The 18449-nt window shown below is 48.5% G+C and overlaps 1 protein-coding gene across 3 annotated transcripts in view; it reads left to right on the top strand.

The window, feature by feature from the left end:
* Positions 1–18449, top strand: part of col5a1 (procollagen, type V, alpha 1) — a 352300-nt gene that overhangs the window by 65067 nt on the left and 268784 nt on the right. For all 3 annotated transcript variants that reach the window (XM_059994251.1, XM_059994250.1, XM_059994249.1), the window contains 2 exons: positions 3855–4068; positions 4373–4535. In XM_059994251.1, the coding sequence (XP_059850234.1) occupies positions 3855–4068; positions 4373–4535 (377 nt within the window). The remainder of the gene's footprint in view (positions 1–3854; positions 4069–4372; positions 4536–18449) is intronic.

The following is an 18449-nucleotide window of genomic DNA, read 5'->3' as shown; positions in this document are numbered from 1 at the left end:
ACACTCCCTCAGTACTGTCCCTCTGACGGTGTGACACTCCCTCAGTACTGTCCCTCTGACAGTGCGACACTCCCTCAGTACTGTCCCTCTGACGGTGTGATACTCTCTCAGTACTGTCCCTCTGACTGTGTGACACTCCCTCAGTACTGTCCCTCTGACAGTGTGACACTCCCAAGGTACTGTCCCTCTGACAGTGTGACTCTCCCTCAGTACTGTCCCTCTGACAGTGTGACCCTCCCTCAGTACTGTCCCTCTGACGGTGTGACACTCAATCAGTACTGTCCCTCTGACGGTGTGACACTCCCTCAGTACTGTCCCTCTGACAGTGTGACACCCCCTCAGTACTGTCCCTCTGACAGTGTGACACTCCCTCAGTACTGTCCCTCTGATGGTGTGACACTCCCTCAGTACTGTCCCTCTGACAGTGTGACACCCCCTCAGTACTGCCCCTCTGACGGTGTGAAACTCCCTCAGTACTGTCCTTCTGACAGTGCGACACTCCCTCAGTACTGTCCCTCTGACAGTGTGACACTCCCTCAGTACTGTCCCTCTGACAGTGTGACACTCCCTCAGTACTGTCCCTCTGACAGTGTGACACTCTCTCAGTACTGTCCCACTGACAGTGTGACTGTCCCTCAGTACTGACCTCAGAATGTCCTTGTGGCATTGTTATGATCCATGTTAATCCTGTGATCAAGTTGATCTTGAGTTTCACAAATTGTACACATGAATATCATAGTGGACATGTCCAGCCATTCATTAAGAGATGTCAGACATTTATCAGCAACAGAGGACTTTTTGTTCATCATCCCTGTCTGACAAGGGCCTGGTCTGGGAGCTATCTGCTGAGCTCTTTGTCAGGGATGGGCATATTCCCAGCTTCTGGCTGAGACTAAACAGGAGCTTTCAGATGAATGTACAATGTGCATGCTTTCCAACAATAGAAAGAACTATCCAAATCCTTCTGCTGAACTGGCTATGTATCGCTGAAAACCTGCTCTTACTCCATTCACCCTATCGGAAACTCACTCCTCCCTTCCAAGGCTAATGCCCACTCAGTAATCAGTGGTACAGGCAGCAGCTGCGGAATGCAAAGCAGTCCCCTTACTTTCTCGCACATGTGCAGACTGCAGTATGTCTTGCTTCGAGGCACATTGCAGTTTGTTAATAGAGGTCAGTGGCGTTTTTTTACTGAGGAAACCTCTGCCTTCCCTGGACACTGAGGACAGCCCAAGACTGAACCAGGGAGGCAGACAAGTCGGTAGCTCAGCTTGGTCTGAAGGAAGCTGAGCGTCTGGGTGAGAGACAGACGTATTTGGTGATGGAGGTCTCCCGAACCTGGGGGAGAAAGAGGGAGAAGTGCCAGCCCTTGAAAGTGGAGGAGGTGCCCCGAGGTGTGGAGCTTTCGACTGGAGCTGACTCCTGTCACAGGTCTGACACCATCATCACCACCTCAGGAGACCCTGGATGGGGGACCTATCATCTGTTGTAGCCTCTACCCAATTAACACTGAGAGCACATGAGCAGCCTGGTTTCCCTGTGCTGCCGGCTTGGACATCACAGATAAGGAGGTGTGCATGGCTGACAAACATCAGGCTCTCCAAATGCAGCCCACTCCCATGTTCAGAGTGCTGGAGCCAAGGCAGGGTACTGGAGCTGGTACTGCCGGGAGCCCTGTGGGCGAGTAGAGCTGGTGAGAATTGTCACCTCACTGTGCTGAGAGCACTACTCGGGCGTTGGAGGAGGGAGACTGGAGACCGTCGTGAGATGACTGACGGAAGGGTGGCGGACAGTCTGCCGGAGGAACCCGGGGGATCGAGCAGCGTCTGCGGGTGAAGAGGAATTGTTGACGCTTTGGGGCAAAGTCCTGCCTGGACTGGACAAGTGATTTATGCAATACCAGTATTTATCATCTCTGTCTCGGCCCTGGTCATGCTGATGGGCTGATCTCTGCTTGGTCCATAATCCCTCGTATAACTGGGTCCTGGAGCCAAACATTCCTTACCTTTGGTGTGGTGGTGAGATCTGGGCACTTTTTTGTCAGTCTGTTGCTGAGTCTGGCCAAAGTGTCCATTCGCCTGTCCAGGAATCAGAGTACGTGTGGGGTCCGTCTGTTTGATCTCCTGACCACTCTCCAAGGTTTTCAGAACTCCCTGGGAAGGGAGCATCCATTCTGCCCAAGATTATTTGAGTGCCTTCCTCACCACGTTCTACAGAGGATGTATCAAGAGCATCCTGAGCAGCTGCATCACTGCCTGGTTCGGCAATTGCACCGTCTCGGATCGCAAGACCCTGCAGCGGATAGTGAGGTCAGCTGAGAAGATCATCGAGGTCCCTCTTCCTCCATCACAGGCATTTACACCACACACTGCACTCATAAGGCTAACAGCATTGTGAAGGACCCCACGCACCCCTCATACAAACTCTTCCCCCTCCTGCCATCTGGCAAAAGGTATCAAAGCATTCGGGCTCTCACAACTAGAAGTGCAACAGTTTCTTCCCCAAAGCCATCAGACTCCTCAATACTTAGAGTCTAGACTGACATCTACACCATTTATTATATTGTAATTTGTCCTCTACTGTGCCTATTGTCTTGTTTATTAACTATTGTATTGCCCTGCACTGTTTTGCGCACTTTATGTAGTCCTGTGCAGGTCCTTAGTCTAGTGCAGTTTTTATGTTGTTTTACGTAGTCTAGTGTAGCCTTGTGCTGTCTCACATAGTCTAGCATAGTTTTGTGTTGTTTCGTGTAGCACCAGGGTCCTGGAGGAACGTTGTTTCGTTTTTACTGTGTACTGTACCAGCAGTTTGACAATAAGCTTGACTTAGCTTGACTTGAACCAGTGATCTTGATGTGCATCTTGGACAAAGTGGGCAATAATTTATTATTTTGTGGTTTTAATAAAATAAATGTGGTGCAGAGTAGAGCTTTCATTACTGCCAGGGTAAAGTGAATAAGACCAGTCTAAGGGCAGCGATGTTTGCTGAGTGTATCCTTCCACACTGTCCCACCAAAAAGTCCCAAGGAGATACAGTGCAGCTTAGGTACATGCGGTGGGGAAGCACGGCCCTCTGTGGTTGGGTATTGTGTCTTAGCCGTCTATGTGATACGTAGGTCAGCAGGCAAACCAGGGCAGTACGATATGGAGTGCAAGCTGTTGCCCATGCGTCAGGCTTCCCTGCCCACGCAACTGCTGGATCCAAAGGAACGGCAGAGGCCGATACAGTTTGACACCAGCGGCATCGCAGGAGCTGCCGGTCTGCGTAGAACTCAACATTGGACTGCCTTGGGGACTCCAGCTCTGGACTTCTGCCCTCAGGGTTCACTCCCGAAGCCTTCCCCGTGAGTAGGTATGACCACAGGGCAGCGGAGGCTTGAGATCAGAGCTTTCCTTCTCCCAGATGAGCTGCCAGCCACGTCTGATGTGTCCATCCGCGTGAAGCGAGTGGTCTTAAGGTGCCAGTAACCCGTCTTTGCCCCTTCTGTCAGTAGAAATGATTCTTTGGGGCTTAGTAGCTAAGCCACACGTGATGGCCAGGAGCTGCACTTGGTTGTTGAGTCAAGTTTATTGTCATTTAACTATATACATATATAACCATATAATGTATATAGAAATGAGACATCTCTCCAAACCAGGGTGTAAAACATAGTCGTATACATAAAGACTATATGAGATGTACGCCATAGGGAGCTTTCAATAGGTAGTGGGAGTTTATCCCCACTACCTCTCCCAGCTATAACAACCTTTGAATATTCCTCTCTGTAACTTTGATCTTGGTATAACAATCATTTGGGCGGGTGGGCTTGGTTTCATTTTTAGCAACTCATGCTCCTTCTCCTTTCTCTAAACCAGACACTCCATTCCCCGAGGATTTCTCCATCCTGATGACGGTGCGATCCCTGAAAGGGAGAAGTGCATTCCTGCTGTCCATTTACAACGAGCAGGGCATCCAGCAGCTGGGCGTGGAAATTGCGCGCAGCCCCGTGTTCCTCTACGAAGACCAGACAGGGAAGCCGAGCCCTGAGGAATATCCCATCTTCAGTGGAGTCAACTTGTCTGATGGGAAGTAGGTATCCCTTTGCTTCCGGCTCTCGGGTCGAATGTTCCCACATCATGACAGTGATATCCAGTTTGGGAGTGGAAAACAATGGTCCATGGGGGAAATCTGATCTCTCTCCTTGCATTGACGTCCCATCTATACTCGGTGCACAGTCAGGGTGATAGATGCTCACCGAATGGTGAAGTAATGCTTCTACTATAACCCCGAGTCTGAGTTCTGGTATGAGCTGGTGTGATTGCCCGCCTGGGCAGGGGCCAGGCGTTTCAGGGTATTTCGCTGCTGAGTGTGGGTTGTCTCTGTGTCCTGGCAGGTGGCATCGAGTTGCAATCAGCGTTCACAAGAAGACCGCCACGATGATCGTGGACTGCAAGAAGAAGTTCACGAAGACGTTAAACAGGAGCAAGCAGCCGGAGATTGACACAAATGGCATTGTGGTGTTCGGCACGAGGATACTGGATGAAGATGTTTTCGAGGTAAGGCTGGGCAATCAAACTGGGGATCTATTTGGCTGGGCTCCACATCGCACGAACAGAGACATGAACGTTGTTGCATCTTCCAGAGAGAGGAGCATGATTTTAATGCAATGTCTTTACATAGCATATTCAAGGAGGGCCCATCCAGACTTATTGATGTGATTCTGGGGATGCCAGATGCATGGAGGAACTGAAGAGGGCTACAGTTGATTTCCCAAGTGGAGAGAACCATTAAGGTGATACAGATTCCAGCAGCAGGAGGAATGGTAACTAGAGGGTGGCTGAGGAGGTAGTGGGGAAGTATCATCACACAATGAGTTGTTCTGAGCCAGAATATGCAGTGGAAGTGGGTTCACCAGAAACAGGTTTACTATCAAAACACAAGAGACTCCGCAGAGGCAACTTTATTCTTTTCCGTAGATTTGCGTGTGTTGCTCAGGTTTATGATCACTGTGTGCTATATGACATGAAATGATTTGAAGCATTACAGTGCAAAGATAAACATTACAATACATTAGAAAACAAGTAAGGAGTGCAGTCAAAAGGAACAATGAGGAAGTGTTCAGGGGTTCAGGATCCATTCAGAAATCTGATGACGCAGGGGAAGAAGCCACTCCTGAATCGTCGAGTGCTTGTCTTCAGGCTCCTGTACATCCTCTTTGAAGGTAGCAATGAGAAGAGAGCATGCCCCGAATGGTGAGGGTCCTTAATAAAGGACGCTGCCTTGTTGGGGCACTGCCCCTTGAAGATGTCCTCAACAATAAGGCTTAATAAGGATCATCGTCCTTGGAAGAGGGAATTGGATAAATACTTGAAAAAAACTGCTGGAGTTTCTAGGATTAATTAAGGAGTAATGAGGCAAGAGCACAGACTGATGGGAAAGTTGGAGTGAGCTCCTCGGCAATGTGTCACATTATTTAGTGACGGGTATCAGAGGTGTCCTTGGGAGATTCTAGCCCAGGAATCATGTCTGCAAAACATTTTGCCACATCAGAATGAAGTACTTTGGGTGTAGGCTCTGCTCAAGACTTCAGCATGCATTTGGATCGCATGTTGTTAAGTGAATTAAAGGCCCAGTCAGCATCCTACCCACCTGATCCGTCTGACAGCACAAGCTGATGATTGGTCTTGGTCTGGGAAGGAGGGGGGCAGAAAAGTGTTCTCCCACTCCGCCTCGTACGGGAATGTGCGATGCTTCACCACGCCTATGTCTCATACACTAGCAAGCCAAATGAATCCAGTGGGACCATCAGGATCAATCTCTTTGTCCAGAGAGATTCCCCATGCTTGCTTTTGTGACGGGTATCCGAGGTGTCCATTGCTTTTGGCACATTGGCCTATTGGCTTTCATCAATCTAAGTACTGAGTACAGAAGGTGGGATGTCATGGTGAAGTTGTGTAAGGCATTGGTGAGGCCTAATTTGGAGTATTGTGTACTGTTTTGATCACCTGCCTACAGGGAAGATGTAAATAAGGTTGAAAGAATACAAAGAAAACTTAACAAGGATATAGCTGGGACTGGAGCTAGCACAAGTGGTACATGCGAGCTTGATTTCAATGTTTCAGAGAAGTTTGGACAGTTACATGTTTGGTAGGTGTATGGAGGGCTATGGTCTTGTTGCAGGTTGATGGGAGTAGGCAGGTTAAATGGTGTTGGTATGGACTAGATGGGCTGAAGGGCCTGTTTCTTTGCTGTACTTTTCTATGACTCTATGAAATAGACTAGTGAATTTGTAAATGCATTTAATATTTGTACCAAAGGAGGGAATGGGATAGAAGGCACTGCAGATAAAGTGGAAGGAGGTCAGAATGGGCTGTTAATGGTCTGTTTCTGTGCTGTCAGGTGATTCTGTGCATGGTCTTGTTTATTACCTTCTTCCTCTGAATGAAGAAGTTTCCCCTCATGTTCCCCTTTATCTTCTCAACTTTCATCCCTAACTCATGACCTCTGGTTGCAGTCCCGCCAGACCTCAGTGGAAAAATCCTGCTGGCATTTACCCTGTTTACACCATTCATAATTTGTATCCCTGAGTTGGAGGGGTACCTTCCAGACTCTTTGTATTGGATCAGGACCCAGCAGTGAGAAAGGAATGGGACTCTGTGGTTGAGGTGAACGAGTGTGTGCAACGGGCTGAGGGTGAAACAGACACAGAAGTTGAAGGGTAGAGTTGGTGCCAGAACTTGGTTCAGTGATCTGATTCCACATCGTCCATGGGACTCAACATTCTCATGAAGGATGATGGAGACCCGTCATTGCAGACGTGGGACTGGTGCTTGATTACACGGTAAATTAACCTGAAACTGGAGTGTTTTTGAAAGAAGTTTGGATCCAGGTGTCAGCCAATAGCTGTCTCGTCTCACGGAGCTGTACAAATCAATTGGTGATTGCTTCACCTGTCCCATTAACTGGTGGAACTCTCTGACATTGACTCTTTCTCACACTGAGATCCTTGTCTCTGCCTTACCCCATTCAGCAGGCTGAAAACACATTGTAGACAACGTTGTTTTGATGAGCAATCCTTGCTTAGTGGAGGAAATACAGCAGCTGATCAGCGCATAGCAAGATGTTCACACAAAAGGTGTAATATTTGAGTGTCAGATTTAGTGATGGTGCTTGATTGCTGAGAATGTTGAGGCAAACAGTTTTGCACTTCAAATAATGTGAATTTGGGAGGATAAACAGAACCTCAGTTTTACTTCTCATCTAAGCATGGCACCTGCAACAGCATTCCCTTATTGCCCTTCAGACAGAGCGTCACTCCCTCATTGCCTCTCTGACAGAGCGTCACTCCGTTATTGCACTTCTGTCAGAGCGTCACTCCCTCATTGCCTCTCTGACAGAGCGTCACTCCCTCATTGCCTCTCTGAGAGAGCGTCACTCCCTCATTGTCTCTCTGAGAGAGCGTCACTCCCTTATTGCCCCTCTGACAGAGTGTCACTCCCTCATTGCCTCTCTGACAGAGCGTCACTCCCTCATTGTCTCTCTGAGAGAGCGTCACTCCCTCATTGCCTCTCTGACAGAGCGTCACTCCCTTATTGCCCCTCTGAGAGAGCGTCACTCCCTCATTGCCTCTCTGACAGAGCGTCACTGCCTCATTGCCTCTCTGAGACAGCGTCACTCCCTCATTGCCTCTCTGACAGAGCGTCACTCCCTCATTGCCCCTCTGACAGAGTGGCACTCCCTCAGTACTGTCCCTCTGACGGTGCGACAGTCCCTTAGTACTGTCCCTCTGACAGTGTGACACTCCCTCAGTACCATCCCTCTGTCGGTGTGACTCCCACAGTACTGTCCCTCTGACAGTATGACACTCCCTCAGTACCATCCCTCTGTCGGTGTGACTCCCTCAGTACTGTCCCTCTGACGGTGTGACACTCCCTCAGTACCGTCCCTCTGATAGTGTGACACTCCCTCAGTACTGTCCCTCTGACGGTGTGACACTCCGTCAGTACTGTCCCTCTGACAGTGTGACACTCCCTCAGTACTGTCCCTCTGACAGTGTGACACTCCCTCAGTACTGTCCCTCTGACAGTGTGACACTCCCTCAGTACTATCTCTCTGACAGTGTGATACTCCCTCAGTACTGTCCCTCTGACAGTGTGACACTCCCTCAGTACTATCTCTCTCACAGTGTGACACTCCCTCAGTACTGTCCCTCTGACAGTGTGACACTCCCTCAGTACTATCTCTCTGACGGTGCGACACTCCCTCAGTACTATCTCTCTGATAGTGTGACACTCCCTCAGTACTGTCCCTCTGACAGTGTGATACTCCGTCAGTACTGTCCCTCTGACCGTGCAGCACTCCCTCAGTACTGTCCCTCTGACAGTGCAGCACTCCCTCAGTACTGTCCCTCTGACAGTGTGACACTCCCTCAGTACCGCCCCTCTGACGGTGCGACACTCCCTCAGTACCGTCCCTCTGACGGTGCGACACTCCCTCAGTACCGTCCCTCTGACAGTGCGACACTCCCTCAGTACCGACCCTCTGACAGTGCGACACTCCCTCAGTACCACCCCTCTGACGGTGCGACACTCCCTCAGTACTGTCCCTCTGACAGTGTGACACTCCCTCAGTACTGTCCCTCTGACGGTGTGACACTCCCTGAGTACTGTCCCTCTGACGGTGCGACACTCCCTCAGTACTGTCCCTCGGACGGTGCGACACTCCCTCAGTACTGTCCCTCTGACGGTGTGACACTCCCTCAGTACTGTCCATCTGACAGTGTGACACTCCCTCAGTACTGTCCCTCTGACGGTGCGACACTCCTTCAGTACTGTCCCTCTGTCGGTGTGACACTCCCTCAGTACTGTCCCTCTGACAATGTGACACTCCGTCAGTACTGTCCCTCTGACAGTGTGACACTCCCTCAGTACTGTCCCTCTGACAGTGCGACACTCCCTCAGTACTGTCCCTCTGACGGTGTGACACTCCGTCAGTACTGTCCCTCTGACAATGTGACACTCCCTCAGTACTGTCCCTCTGACAGTGTGACACTCCCTCAGTACTGTCCCTCTGACAATGTGATGCTCCCTCAGTACTGTCCCTCTGACAGTGTGACACTCCCTCAGTACTGTCCCTCTGACGGTGTGGCACTCCCTCAGTACTGTCCCTCTGACAGTGTGACACTGCCTCAGTACTGTCCCTCTGTCGGTGTGACACTCCCTCAGTACTGTCCCTCTGACAATGTGACACTCCCTCAGTACTGTCCCTCTGACAGTGTGACACTCCCTCAGTACTGTTCCTCTGACGGTGTGACACTCCGTCAGTACTGTCCCTCTGACGGTGTGACACTCCCTCAGTACTGTCCCTCTGACAGTGCGACACTCCCTCAGTACTGTCCCTCTGACGGTGTGACACTCCGTCAGTACTGTCCCTCTGATAATGTGACACTCCCTCAGTACTGTCCCTCTGACAATGTGACACTCCCTCAGTACTGTCCCTCTGACAGTGTGACACTCCCTCAGTACTGTCCCTCTGACGGTGTGACACCCCCTCAGTACTGTCCCTCTGACAGTGTGACACTCCCTCAGTACTGTCCCTCTGACGGTGTGACACTCCGTCAGTACTGTCCCTCTGACAGTGTGACACTCCCTCAGTACTGTCCCTCTGACAGTGCGACACTCCCTCAGTACTGTCCCTCTGACTGTGTGACACTCCGTCAGTACTGTCCCTCTGACGGTGTGACACTCCCTCAGTACCGTCCCTCTGACAGTGTGACACTCCCTCAGTACTGTCCCTCTGACGGTGTGGCACTCCCTCAGTACTGTCCCTCTGACAGTGTGACACTCCCTCAGTACTGTCCCTCTGACGGTGTGGCACTCCCTCAGTACTGTCCCTCTGACAGTGCGACACTCCCTCAGTACTGTCCCTCTGACGGTGTGACACTCCGTCAGTACTGTCCCTCTGATAATGTGACACTCCCTCAGTACTGTCCCTCTGACAATGTGACACTCCCTCAGTACTGTCCCTCTGACAGTGTGACACTCCCTCAGTACTGTCCCTCTGACGGTGTGACACCCCCTCAGTACTGTCCCTCTGACAGTGTGACACTCCCTCAGTACTGTCCCTCTGACGGTGTGACACTCCGTCAGTACTGTCCCTCTGACAGTGTGACACTCCCTCAGTACTGTCCCTCTGACAGTGCGACACTCCCTCAGTACTGTCCCTCTGACTGTGTGACACTCCGTCAGTACTATCCCTCTGACGGTGTGACACTCCCTCAGTACCGTCCCTCTGACAGTGTGACACTCCCTCAGTACTGTCCCTCTGACGGTGTGGCACTCCCTCAGTACTGTCCCTCTGACAGTGTGACACTCCCTCAGTACTGTCCCTCTGACGGTGTGGCACTCCCTCAGTACTGTCCCTCTGACAGTGTGACACTGCCTCAGTACTGCCCCTCTGACAGGACGCAGAGCTAGCCTGAGAAGTGGCAATTGGAGTTCAATCCAAGCAAGTGTTAAGTGATAAAGACGAGAAACTCTGCAGATGCTGGAAGTCGACAGCTCAGCAGGTCGGGCAGCGTCTGTGGAAATGACGAGATAGCTGATATTTTGGGCCAAGACCCTTTTTTAGAACTGAGAAGGAAGAGGGAAGACACAAGAATCAAAAGGTAGGGGGAGGCTAGCTCGGAGGTGATGGTGAAGTTAGGTGGGTGGGAAAGATCAAGGGCTGGAGAAGAAGGAATCTGATAGGAGAAGAGAGTGGACCGTAGGAGAAAGGGAAGGAGGAGGGGACCTGGGGTGAAGTAATAGGTGAGAAGAAGAGTTGGCATTAGGGGAATGCGGTTATTTTTTTACAGGAAGGAGAAATCGTTATTAACGCCATCAGGTTGGAGGCTACTCAGACAGAATATAAGGTGTTGCTCCTCCACCCTGAGGTTGACCTCATCTTGGCATAAGAGGAGACTGTGGACTGACTCGTTGGAATGGGGATGGGAATTAAACTGTTTATCCACCAGGGAGGTGGTGCAGAGTTGCTTAACGAAGCAGCCCCCGGTTTACGACAGGTCATCATTTACTTTGAAAGGTTGAACTTGAGGGCAGAGGACAAGGTTACTGGCAGGTTTCTCAGCAGTGTGGGGGGACAGAGGGATCTTGGGACCGAGTCCATCAATCCCTCAAAGTTGCTGCACTAGTTGATAGGGTGGTTAAGAGGGCCTATGGCATGTTGGACTTCGTTAGCTGGTGGATTGAGTTCAAGAGCTGTGAGGTAATGTTGCAGCTCTATAAAACTGTGGTCAGACCACACTCGGAGCTTTGTGTTCAGCTGTGGTCGCCTCATTATAGGAAGGATGTGGAAGCTTTGGCGAGGATAGGGAGGAGATTTACTGGGATGCTGCCTGGATTAGAGAACATGTCTAATGAGGAGAGGTTGAGCAGGCTAGGGTTTTTCTCTTTGGTACAAAGGAGGGTGAGAGGTGTCTTGACAGAGATGCATCAGATGATAAGGTCAGTGCCTTTTCCCCAGGGCGGTCATGGTTAACACAGGAGGTAATACTTTTAAAGTGATTGGAAGGAAGTACAGGGGGGATATCAGAGGTAGGTTTCTATACATAGGCAGCGGTGAGGTGCATTAAGGACTGTTAGGAGACTAAGGTAAGCCCATGGATGAAAGAGGAATGGAGGGCTGTGTGGAAGGGATGGGTTAGATCGATGTTGGAGCAGGTTAAAATGCCAATACAACATGGCTTGTCAAAGATACTGTCGCATGTCCTACGTTCCTCCCTCGATGGGGGAGGGTGCAGGGGCTGGGGAGACAGAGAGCGCGAAGGGGACAGAGAGGTAAAGAGAAGAAAGATAAAAGAGTATGGAGAGAAATGGTGAAAGACAACAGTGCAGAGAGAGTCAGGCCAGAAAGAGAGAGACTGCTGTAGCCTCCAACCTGATGACATGAACATTGATTTCTCAATCTACCGGTAATTGCCTCCTCCCACTCACAATTCCCCATTCCTTTTTCCCTCACACACCTTCTCTTCTTACCTGCCCATCACTTCCCCTCTCCTTTCTTCCATAGTCTTCTGTCCTCTCCTATCAGATTCCCCCTTCTCCAGCCCTGTATCTCTTTCACCAATCAACTCCCCAGCTCTTTACTTCACCCCTCTCCCTCTCTGGGTTTCACCTATCTCCTACTACCTGGTATTTCTTCCTCCCCTCCCCCCACCTTTTCACCCTGACTTCTCATTGTGTTCTCTCCAGTCCTGATGAAGGGTCTCAGCCTGAAGCGTCAACTGTTTACTCTTCTCCGTAAATGTTGCTTGGCCTGCTGAGTTCCTGCAGCATTTTGTGAGTGTGGTACAAATGGAGGGAGGCCAGAGTGAGAGAGAGAGAGAGAGAGAGAGAGAGAGAGAGAGAGAGAAAGGAGTGAAGAGACAGACACATAGAGGCGTGCACCTGTGCGCATGCGGTGTTAAGAATAGAGAGAAAGAAAAAGATCAGAGAGATGGCCGGAAACTGAGACGCTGAAGAGGAGGGGATGGCAGACAAGAAAGAATGAAGCAGAGGGTAAGAGGATTAGAGGAAGAGGGGGAGACAGGCTAATGGGAGAGAAATAGAAAGAGGGAGGGAAAGTCTCTTAGGAGAATACTCTAATGTACAGTACAGCCAGCTGGTTCGCAAGGGTCTGTGAGGAAACATGCTATTGATTGCATATAGCCGTATGTCTTTGTCTACCTTTCAGAGAGTGCGTTTTCTCAGTGTGCAGTGTGCTGTTAGTTGTTATGGCAATGTTGTAGTTTTAAATAATCTGGAGAGTGTATTTATAGTTCTTCTGAGAGTATTAGTTCTCTTTATAAGAATTAATTACTGAGTTCCAACCCCGCTCAATGACTTCTGATGCTCTTCTGAGAGTGCTAACTCTTTCTGACAGGAGTTCGGTTCTGTGCTTCTACAACTCATTTGGTTGTGAAATGAGATTCTCTCTGGCCTGCCGTTGCCTCGAGTCTGCAGCTGAAGGAATTATGCTGGCCTGTGTTCTTTTTCTGTATTTTTCTCCCAAGCTTTGATGTCAGGGAGGCTGGACCAAGTTCTCAGGCTGTTTGCTGAGCTCTCAGCAGAGAAATCCAAGCTGATAACTTTGCAAATGTGCAGGATTTCTGCAGAAAACTGTGGAGCTGCGGGTAGAGAATTCTCGATGTGGCGTGGGGTCCCATCTGCTTGTGGGTACAACCATAAATCTATCGGGTATCTCGGGCTTACTCAGCCTGTGCCTTTGCACCTGTTCCACCCCCAACACCCGATTCAAGACCAGCTAGAACAGATTTGGAGTCTGTTCTGATCAGGGCAGCAAACTGGTGCAGGTAGCAAATCTGTTGCCTCTCCACTCCAGTCTTTTGAACTCTAGCGCTGTCTATGCGGAGTTCTCATGACTTCTCTGTGTCTGTGTGGATTTCGTCTGGGAGCTCCAGTTTCCTCACTTGTCACAAGGACATGCAGGTTGGTAGTTTAAGTGGTGGCTGTAAATTGCCTTTAGTGTGTTGATGAGTACAAGAATCTAGGTGTTCTTGACAGGAATATGGATAGGATTAAGCAGAATTAAAGGGTGCTAGGTAGTTGTCACTTGTTTCTTTGTATGCCTATATCGTTTGGTAGTTGTAATTTTTGACTAGATGGTGCCAGTGACCAACAGCGGCATCCTGCAGACGGATCACGGAACTACTAAATACTCTTCTTCTCTTAAATACACTTCTCCTGAACTGTGATCTCCATTTTAAGGATGTATTTTAAGGTCGAGAGCAGGATGTGCTGGGGCGGCCAGCGCTCCCCAATGGCAGAATGCGAACCTGTGGTCGGCCCCATTACTCTGACTGATTAAAGCCTCGAGCGAGATTAAGAGCGGAGAGGACGAGAGCGGAAAATGAGCAGGTGTTCAGCGCTGTCTGCCTGGTCTCCATCTTGTGCTGCCGGCAGAAGATGCAAGGGTCTTGGGCCCCGGGATGCAAGATTCAATCGCCTCAGCAGCTGGTTGTGTTTGATGTTTAATGTCCTCGGCCCTAAGCCTGCCCAGCGGCTATAGGCACACTTCCGGGGACTCTGCAGTTCACACTCTGTTGGTTTTTGTTCACACCTTTTCACTCTTTGTGTGATTTGATCGAGGAGATGATTCTGCACGCTGTGACCTGCAGCCATCGACGCAGCACTGAACAGACTGAGATGATCGCTGTGGCTCCTGGACTGTTCCGGGAGCCTGCCGTTTGATGTTTAATGTTCGGTGTGTTTGCTTGCTTTTTGCCATCTGCACAATTCATTCTTATTTTTGCGCATGGTCTTTGTCATGTGGGGTTTTTGTTCAAACGGGTTCTCTGGTGTTTCATGGCTGCCTATGGGATGATGGATCTCAGGGTTGTATACAGAATATTAACTTGAATAAAAATGTACTATGAAACTTTGAAGCTTAGAAATTGGAGGCTGTGTAATTCAAAACCGGCCACAGTGAGTTTCTGCTTCAATAAGTTCAGAGCAGAGCATTAAAGCTGCCAGATTTAGGTACAGTCCACAACCAGTAACCAACCGGTTTGGTCTGCACATAACTACGTGGTTGACTCCAAATATGACAGCCAGGAATAGGCAATAAATGCTGCCTTTCCATTTGGCCTGTATGCCAAGAAAAAAAATGTTTTAAAGGCTGTTCTTGGCTCGGTTCTCAGGAGCTGATTTTTGTTCCTACAGTTCAGCTTGAAATAGAAATGAAGATTTCTGCTGATCCTCTCCTCATACTTTAAGACTTTGCAGATTTTTTGTAGGCAGTCAGGCAATTTTTTTGTAGTCACTGTTATGAAAACAGAAGATATAGCAGACTTATTACATTGTTAAACAGCACAGTGAGATGGTCTCTCATTTTAGCAATGTTGTTTATGGAATAAATGTTGACCAGAATGCCAGGAACAACTTACCATGGGATCTTTTCTATCTCTCCACGGGATCAGACGTTGGCATCAAATCCCAGCAAGGATGGTGCAGCACTCCTTCAGAACTGAACTGTCGTACTAGCCTGGGTCGTAATTTTGAGTCTCAGACCTGGCCAATGTCACATCGGTGTTTGTAGGCGCCTGTTCCATTTAGCATTCTTATATTAGAGCATCAAGTGCACTCCTTTGGCCCGTGAGAACGGGTGTAAAAAGTGTTTTTGGAGGTATAAGAAGTTTAGCCTATGAAACTCTGCTTCCATCACTGGTTACTCTGAAATGGCATTGCAGATTTGTCCCTTGCAGGCCCGGACCCAACGAGAAAGACTTCCCTGAACATGAGATCTTTGTATATTTTCAGCAGTCCACTCTGTCTGTGCAGTGTTTCCCTTTTCCCAACAGATGGCATCACCCATCTGAAGTGTCAGCCTAAAATCGCAGGCACAGAGCTCCGGAGTGGGGCTTGAGTCCGAGACACGTGACTAAGATGTGGGTGTGTTACTCCCTAAGGCAAGTCAACGGAAGGAAAGTTTGTTGGCTTGTGTGGTGAACTACATATACCTGTCTGGACACGCCCCCCCTGCTGACTGCTCCTGTGGCTCCTCCCACAGACCCCTGTATAAAGGCGATTGGAGGCACTGCTCCCCCCTCAGTCTCCAGGATGTTCTGTGGTGGTCTCTTGCTGCTGTCTGCTCTCTTCCAGCTAATAAAAGCCTATCTCTCGCCTCATGTCTCCGAGAGTTATTGATGCTGCATCAGCTTGCGAGTGAATGGAGATCCCAGACATGAATCCCCGATGACGAGGCTGTGACTGTCTCCAAGAGGGTGTCGCCTCTGGGTGTAAGATCATGGGGTGCAATTCATGTAAAGTTCGCTCAGTGACAGATTGATTCTTGAATGAGTATGTCAGTGGGATCTTCTGCACTCTGTTGTAAGGGGAGGAGCTTGTTAGTAACCCAGAGGCTGAATTAAGCTATCCTGAGAACTCTTCAATGAGTTTTCAGTGATATTTGAAGATGGCCTCTCATTCTATCTTTAACTCAGTACTAGTCATAACATGAATAGACACTGAATCCTGCAACAGTGAAAAGCACCAGATAGTATCTGATCTATTAATAATTTACACATGCAAGCACAACTTTAATCTAATCCTTTAATAGATTTTAATCAAATGCATCCAGTTTTTAAACATAAAATAAGAATGCATGGCAAAATTTTTGTATTCTGAATCCAGAATCTAAGATCAGGATACAAAATGCTGGATAAACTGCATTTCAGCTCACCAGAATTTGGCAACATAGTCATCTTTGCTAATGTGTTCTACTAAATTCACATTATCCACTTCTAGTTCAAAACCGTTGACTTTCATTGACTTCCAGATTCCACAGATACTGGCCCAAGACCACAGAGATAAAGATAAACGTTACCTTTATTTATTACATGTTCACAAAAACATCAGGACATACAATAAAACGTGACAGTCCAAGGATGTGCTGGGCACAGCCCATAAGTGTCACCCTGCTTCCAGTGCCAAAGTAGCATGCCCACAGCTTAATAATCGTGACCATAAACCGTAGGTGGGTGGGCTGTGGGAGGAAACCCACAAAGTCAGAGGGAGAATGTACAGACTCCTTCCAGGCAGTGGCAGGAATCAAAACCCCGATCGCTGATCCCTGGCATTATAAAGCATTGTACTAACTGCTGTTCTGGCCTAGGACTAATATGTTACCTAATATTTAATAAGTAGAGCATGTCTGCGGCTCAGTAAATAATGATTTCACACGTAACTATATTGTAGGCAAGGTGTGGCAACATTAGGCCCTCTCTTTCACCTAGATCTTCACCTTCACAATGATGAGAAAGACTTATTTACTTATTGGGATGCACTGCAGAAAAGGCCCTTCCGGCCCTTCAAACTGCCCTTCCCAGCAACCTCCCCCCCCCCCCCCCCGGTTTAATCCTAGCCTAATCACTGGACAATTTACAATGACCAATTAACTCACCAACCGGCCAGTCAGTGGACTGTAGGAGGAAGCCCCAGAGCACCTGGACAATACCCACGCGGTCACGGGGAAAATGTACAAACTCCTCACAGGCAGTGGCGGTAATTGAGCCCGGGTCACTGGTACTGTAAAGCGTTGTGCTATTCATTACTTCTCTGTAGTATTTTCTTCACAAATTCTTAAGCATTTCACAATGTTAGTAAGTTATTTTTGGACGCTGATCATTGCTGTTATGTAGACTGAAGTATGCAGCAGGACCTCGGTATGTGGTATTGAGAAGAGGGGACTGAGAGAAGATTCCCTGTTGACCAAAGCATTTGGGGGAATTTGTAGTTCCTTCATGAAAAGTGCCATTAGATTGGTCCATATCTAAAGGAGCAATAAAAGCATGCTGAGTGAAATTGGTTGCCCCATTCTCGACTGAACCAGTTGAATTTAATTTTGTTTGAACTAATGAGATTAAGTCATTAGTAAAATGTTGTAGATTGAATCAAATTTCCCACAGTCCAAGACAGTGATGCAATCTGAATTAGTTCTTGTATCTCTGATGTGATCGAGGCGCAGTGGGACAATGATGTTGGATGTTTGAATGGAAATGTTTGGATCATAGAACAGCGTAAACCTTGACTTCAATGAAACCATCCCTTCTTTAATTGACTTTATTACTTACATCCTTCATATACATGAGGAGTAACAATTTTAACGTTACATCTCTGTCTAAATGTGCAATTTATGGTACTTTATAATAAATGGCATGTACAACAGGACAGTAACAAGATGGTTAAATATGAACAGTCAATATAACACAGAAGTACAATTATTATCTGTGTGAATTAATCAGTCTGATGACCTGGTGGAAGAAACTATCCTGGAGCCTGTTGGTTCTGACTTTTATGCTGCAGTACCGTTACCCAGATGGTGGCAGCTGGAACAGTTTGTGGTTGGGAATGATCCATCGGGCCTTTTTTATACACTTGTCTTTGTAAATATCCTGAATAGTGGGAAATTCACAACTACAGATGTGCTGGGCTGTCCGCACCGCTCTCTGCAGAGTCCTATGATTGAGATAAGTACAGTTCCCATACCAGGCAGTGATGCAGCCAGTCAGGATGCTCTCAATTGTGCCTGTATAGAAAGTTCTTAGGATTTGGGGGCCCATACCAAACCTCTTCAACCGTTTGAGGTGAAAGAGGCACTGTACAGACCGGTATGTACAGACTTCGTGAGATCCTCGGTGATGTTTATGCCAAGTAACTTAAAGCTGTTCACCCTCCCAAGCCCAGATCCATTGATGTCAATAGGGATTAGCCCATCTCTATCACTCCTGTCATCCACAACCACCTCCTTTGTTTTTGCAACATTGAGAGAGAGGTTGTTTTCTTGACACCACTGTGTCAATTCACCACTTTCTACTAGCTCAGTTATTACTGGGAACGCAGAATAGTGCTGACTACTGTATCACAATTGGTGTTCAGCCCTAACCAGACATTGAACACTTCCGGAATTCTCTA

Source organism: Hypanus sabinus, chromosome 18 (genome assembly GCF_030144855.1).
Source record: "Hypanus sabinus isolate sHypSab1 chromosome 18, sHypSab1.hap1, whole genome shotgun sequence".
Classification (NCBI taxonomy): domain Eukaryota; kingdom Metazoa; phylum Chordata; class Chondrichthyes; order Myliobatiformes; family Dasyatidae; genus Hypanus; species Hypanus sabinus.
Note: the sequence above shows the minus strand (reverse complement) of the source record. Positions and strands in the feature narration are given on the sequence as shown.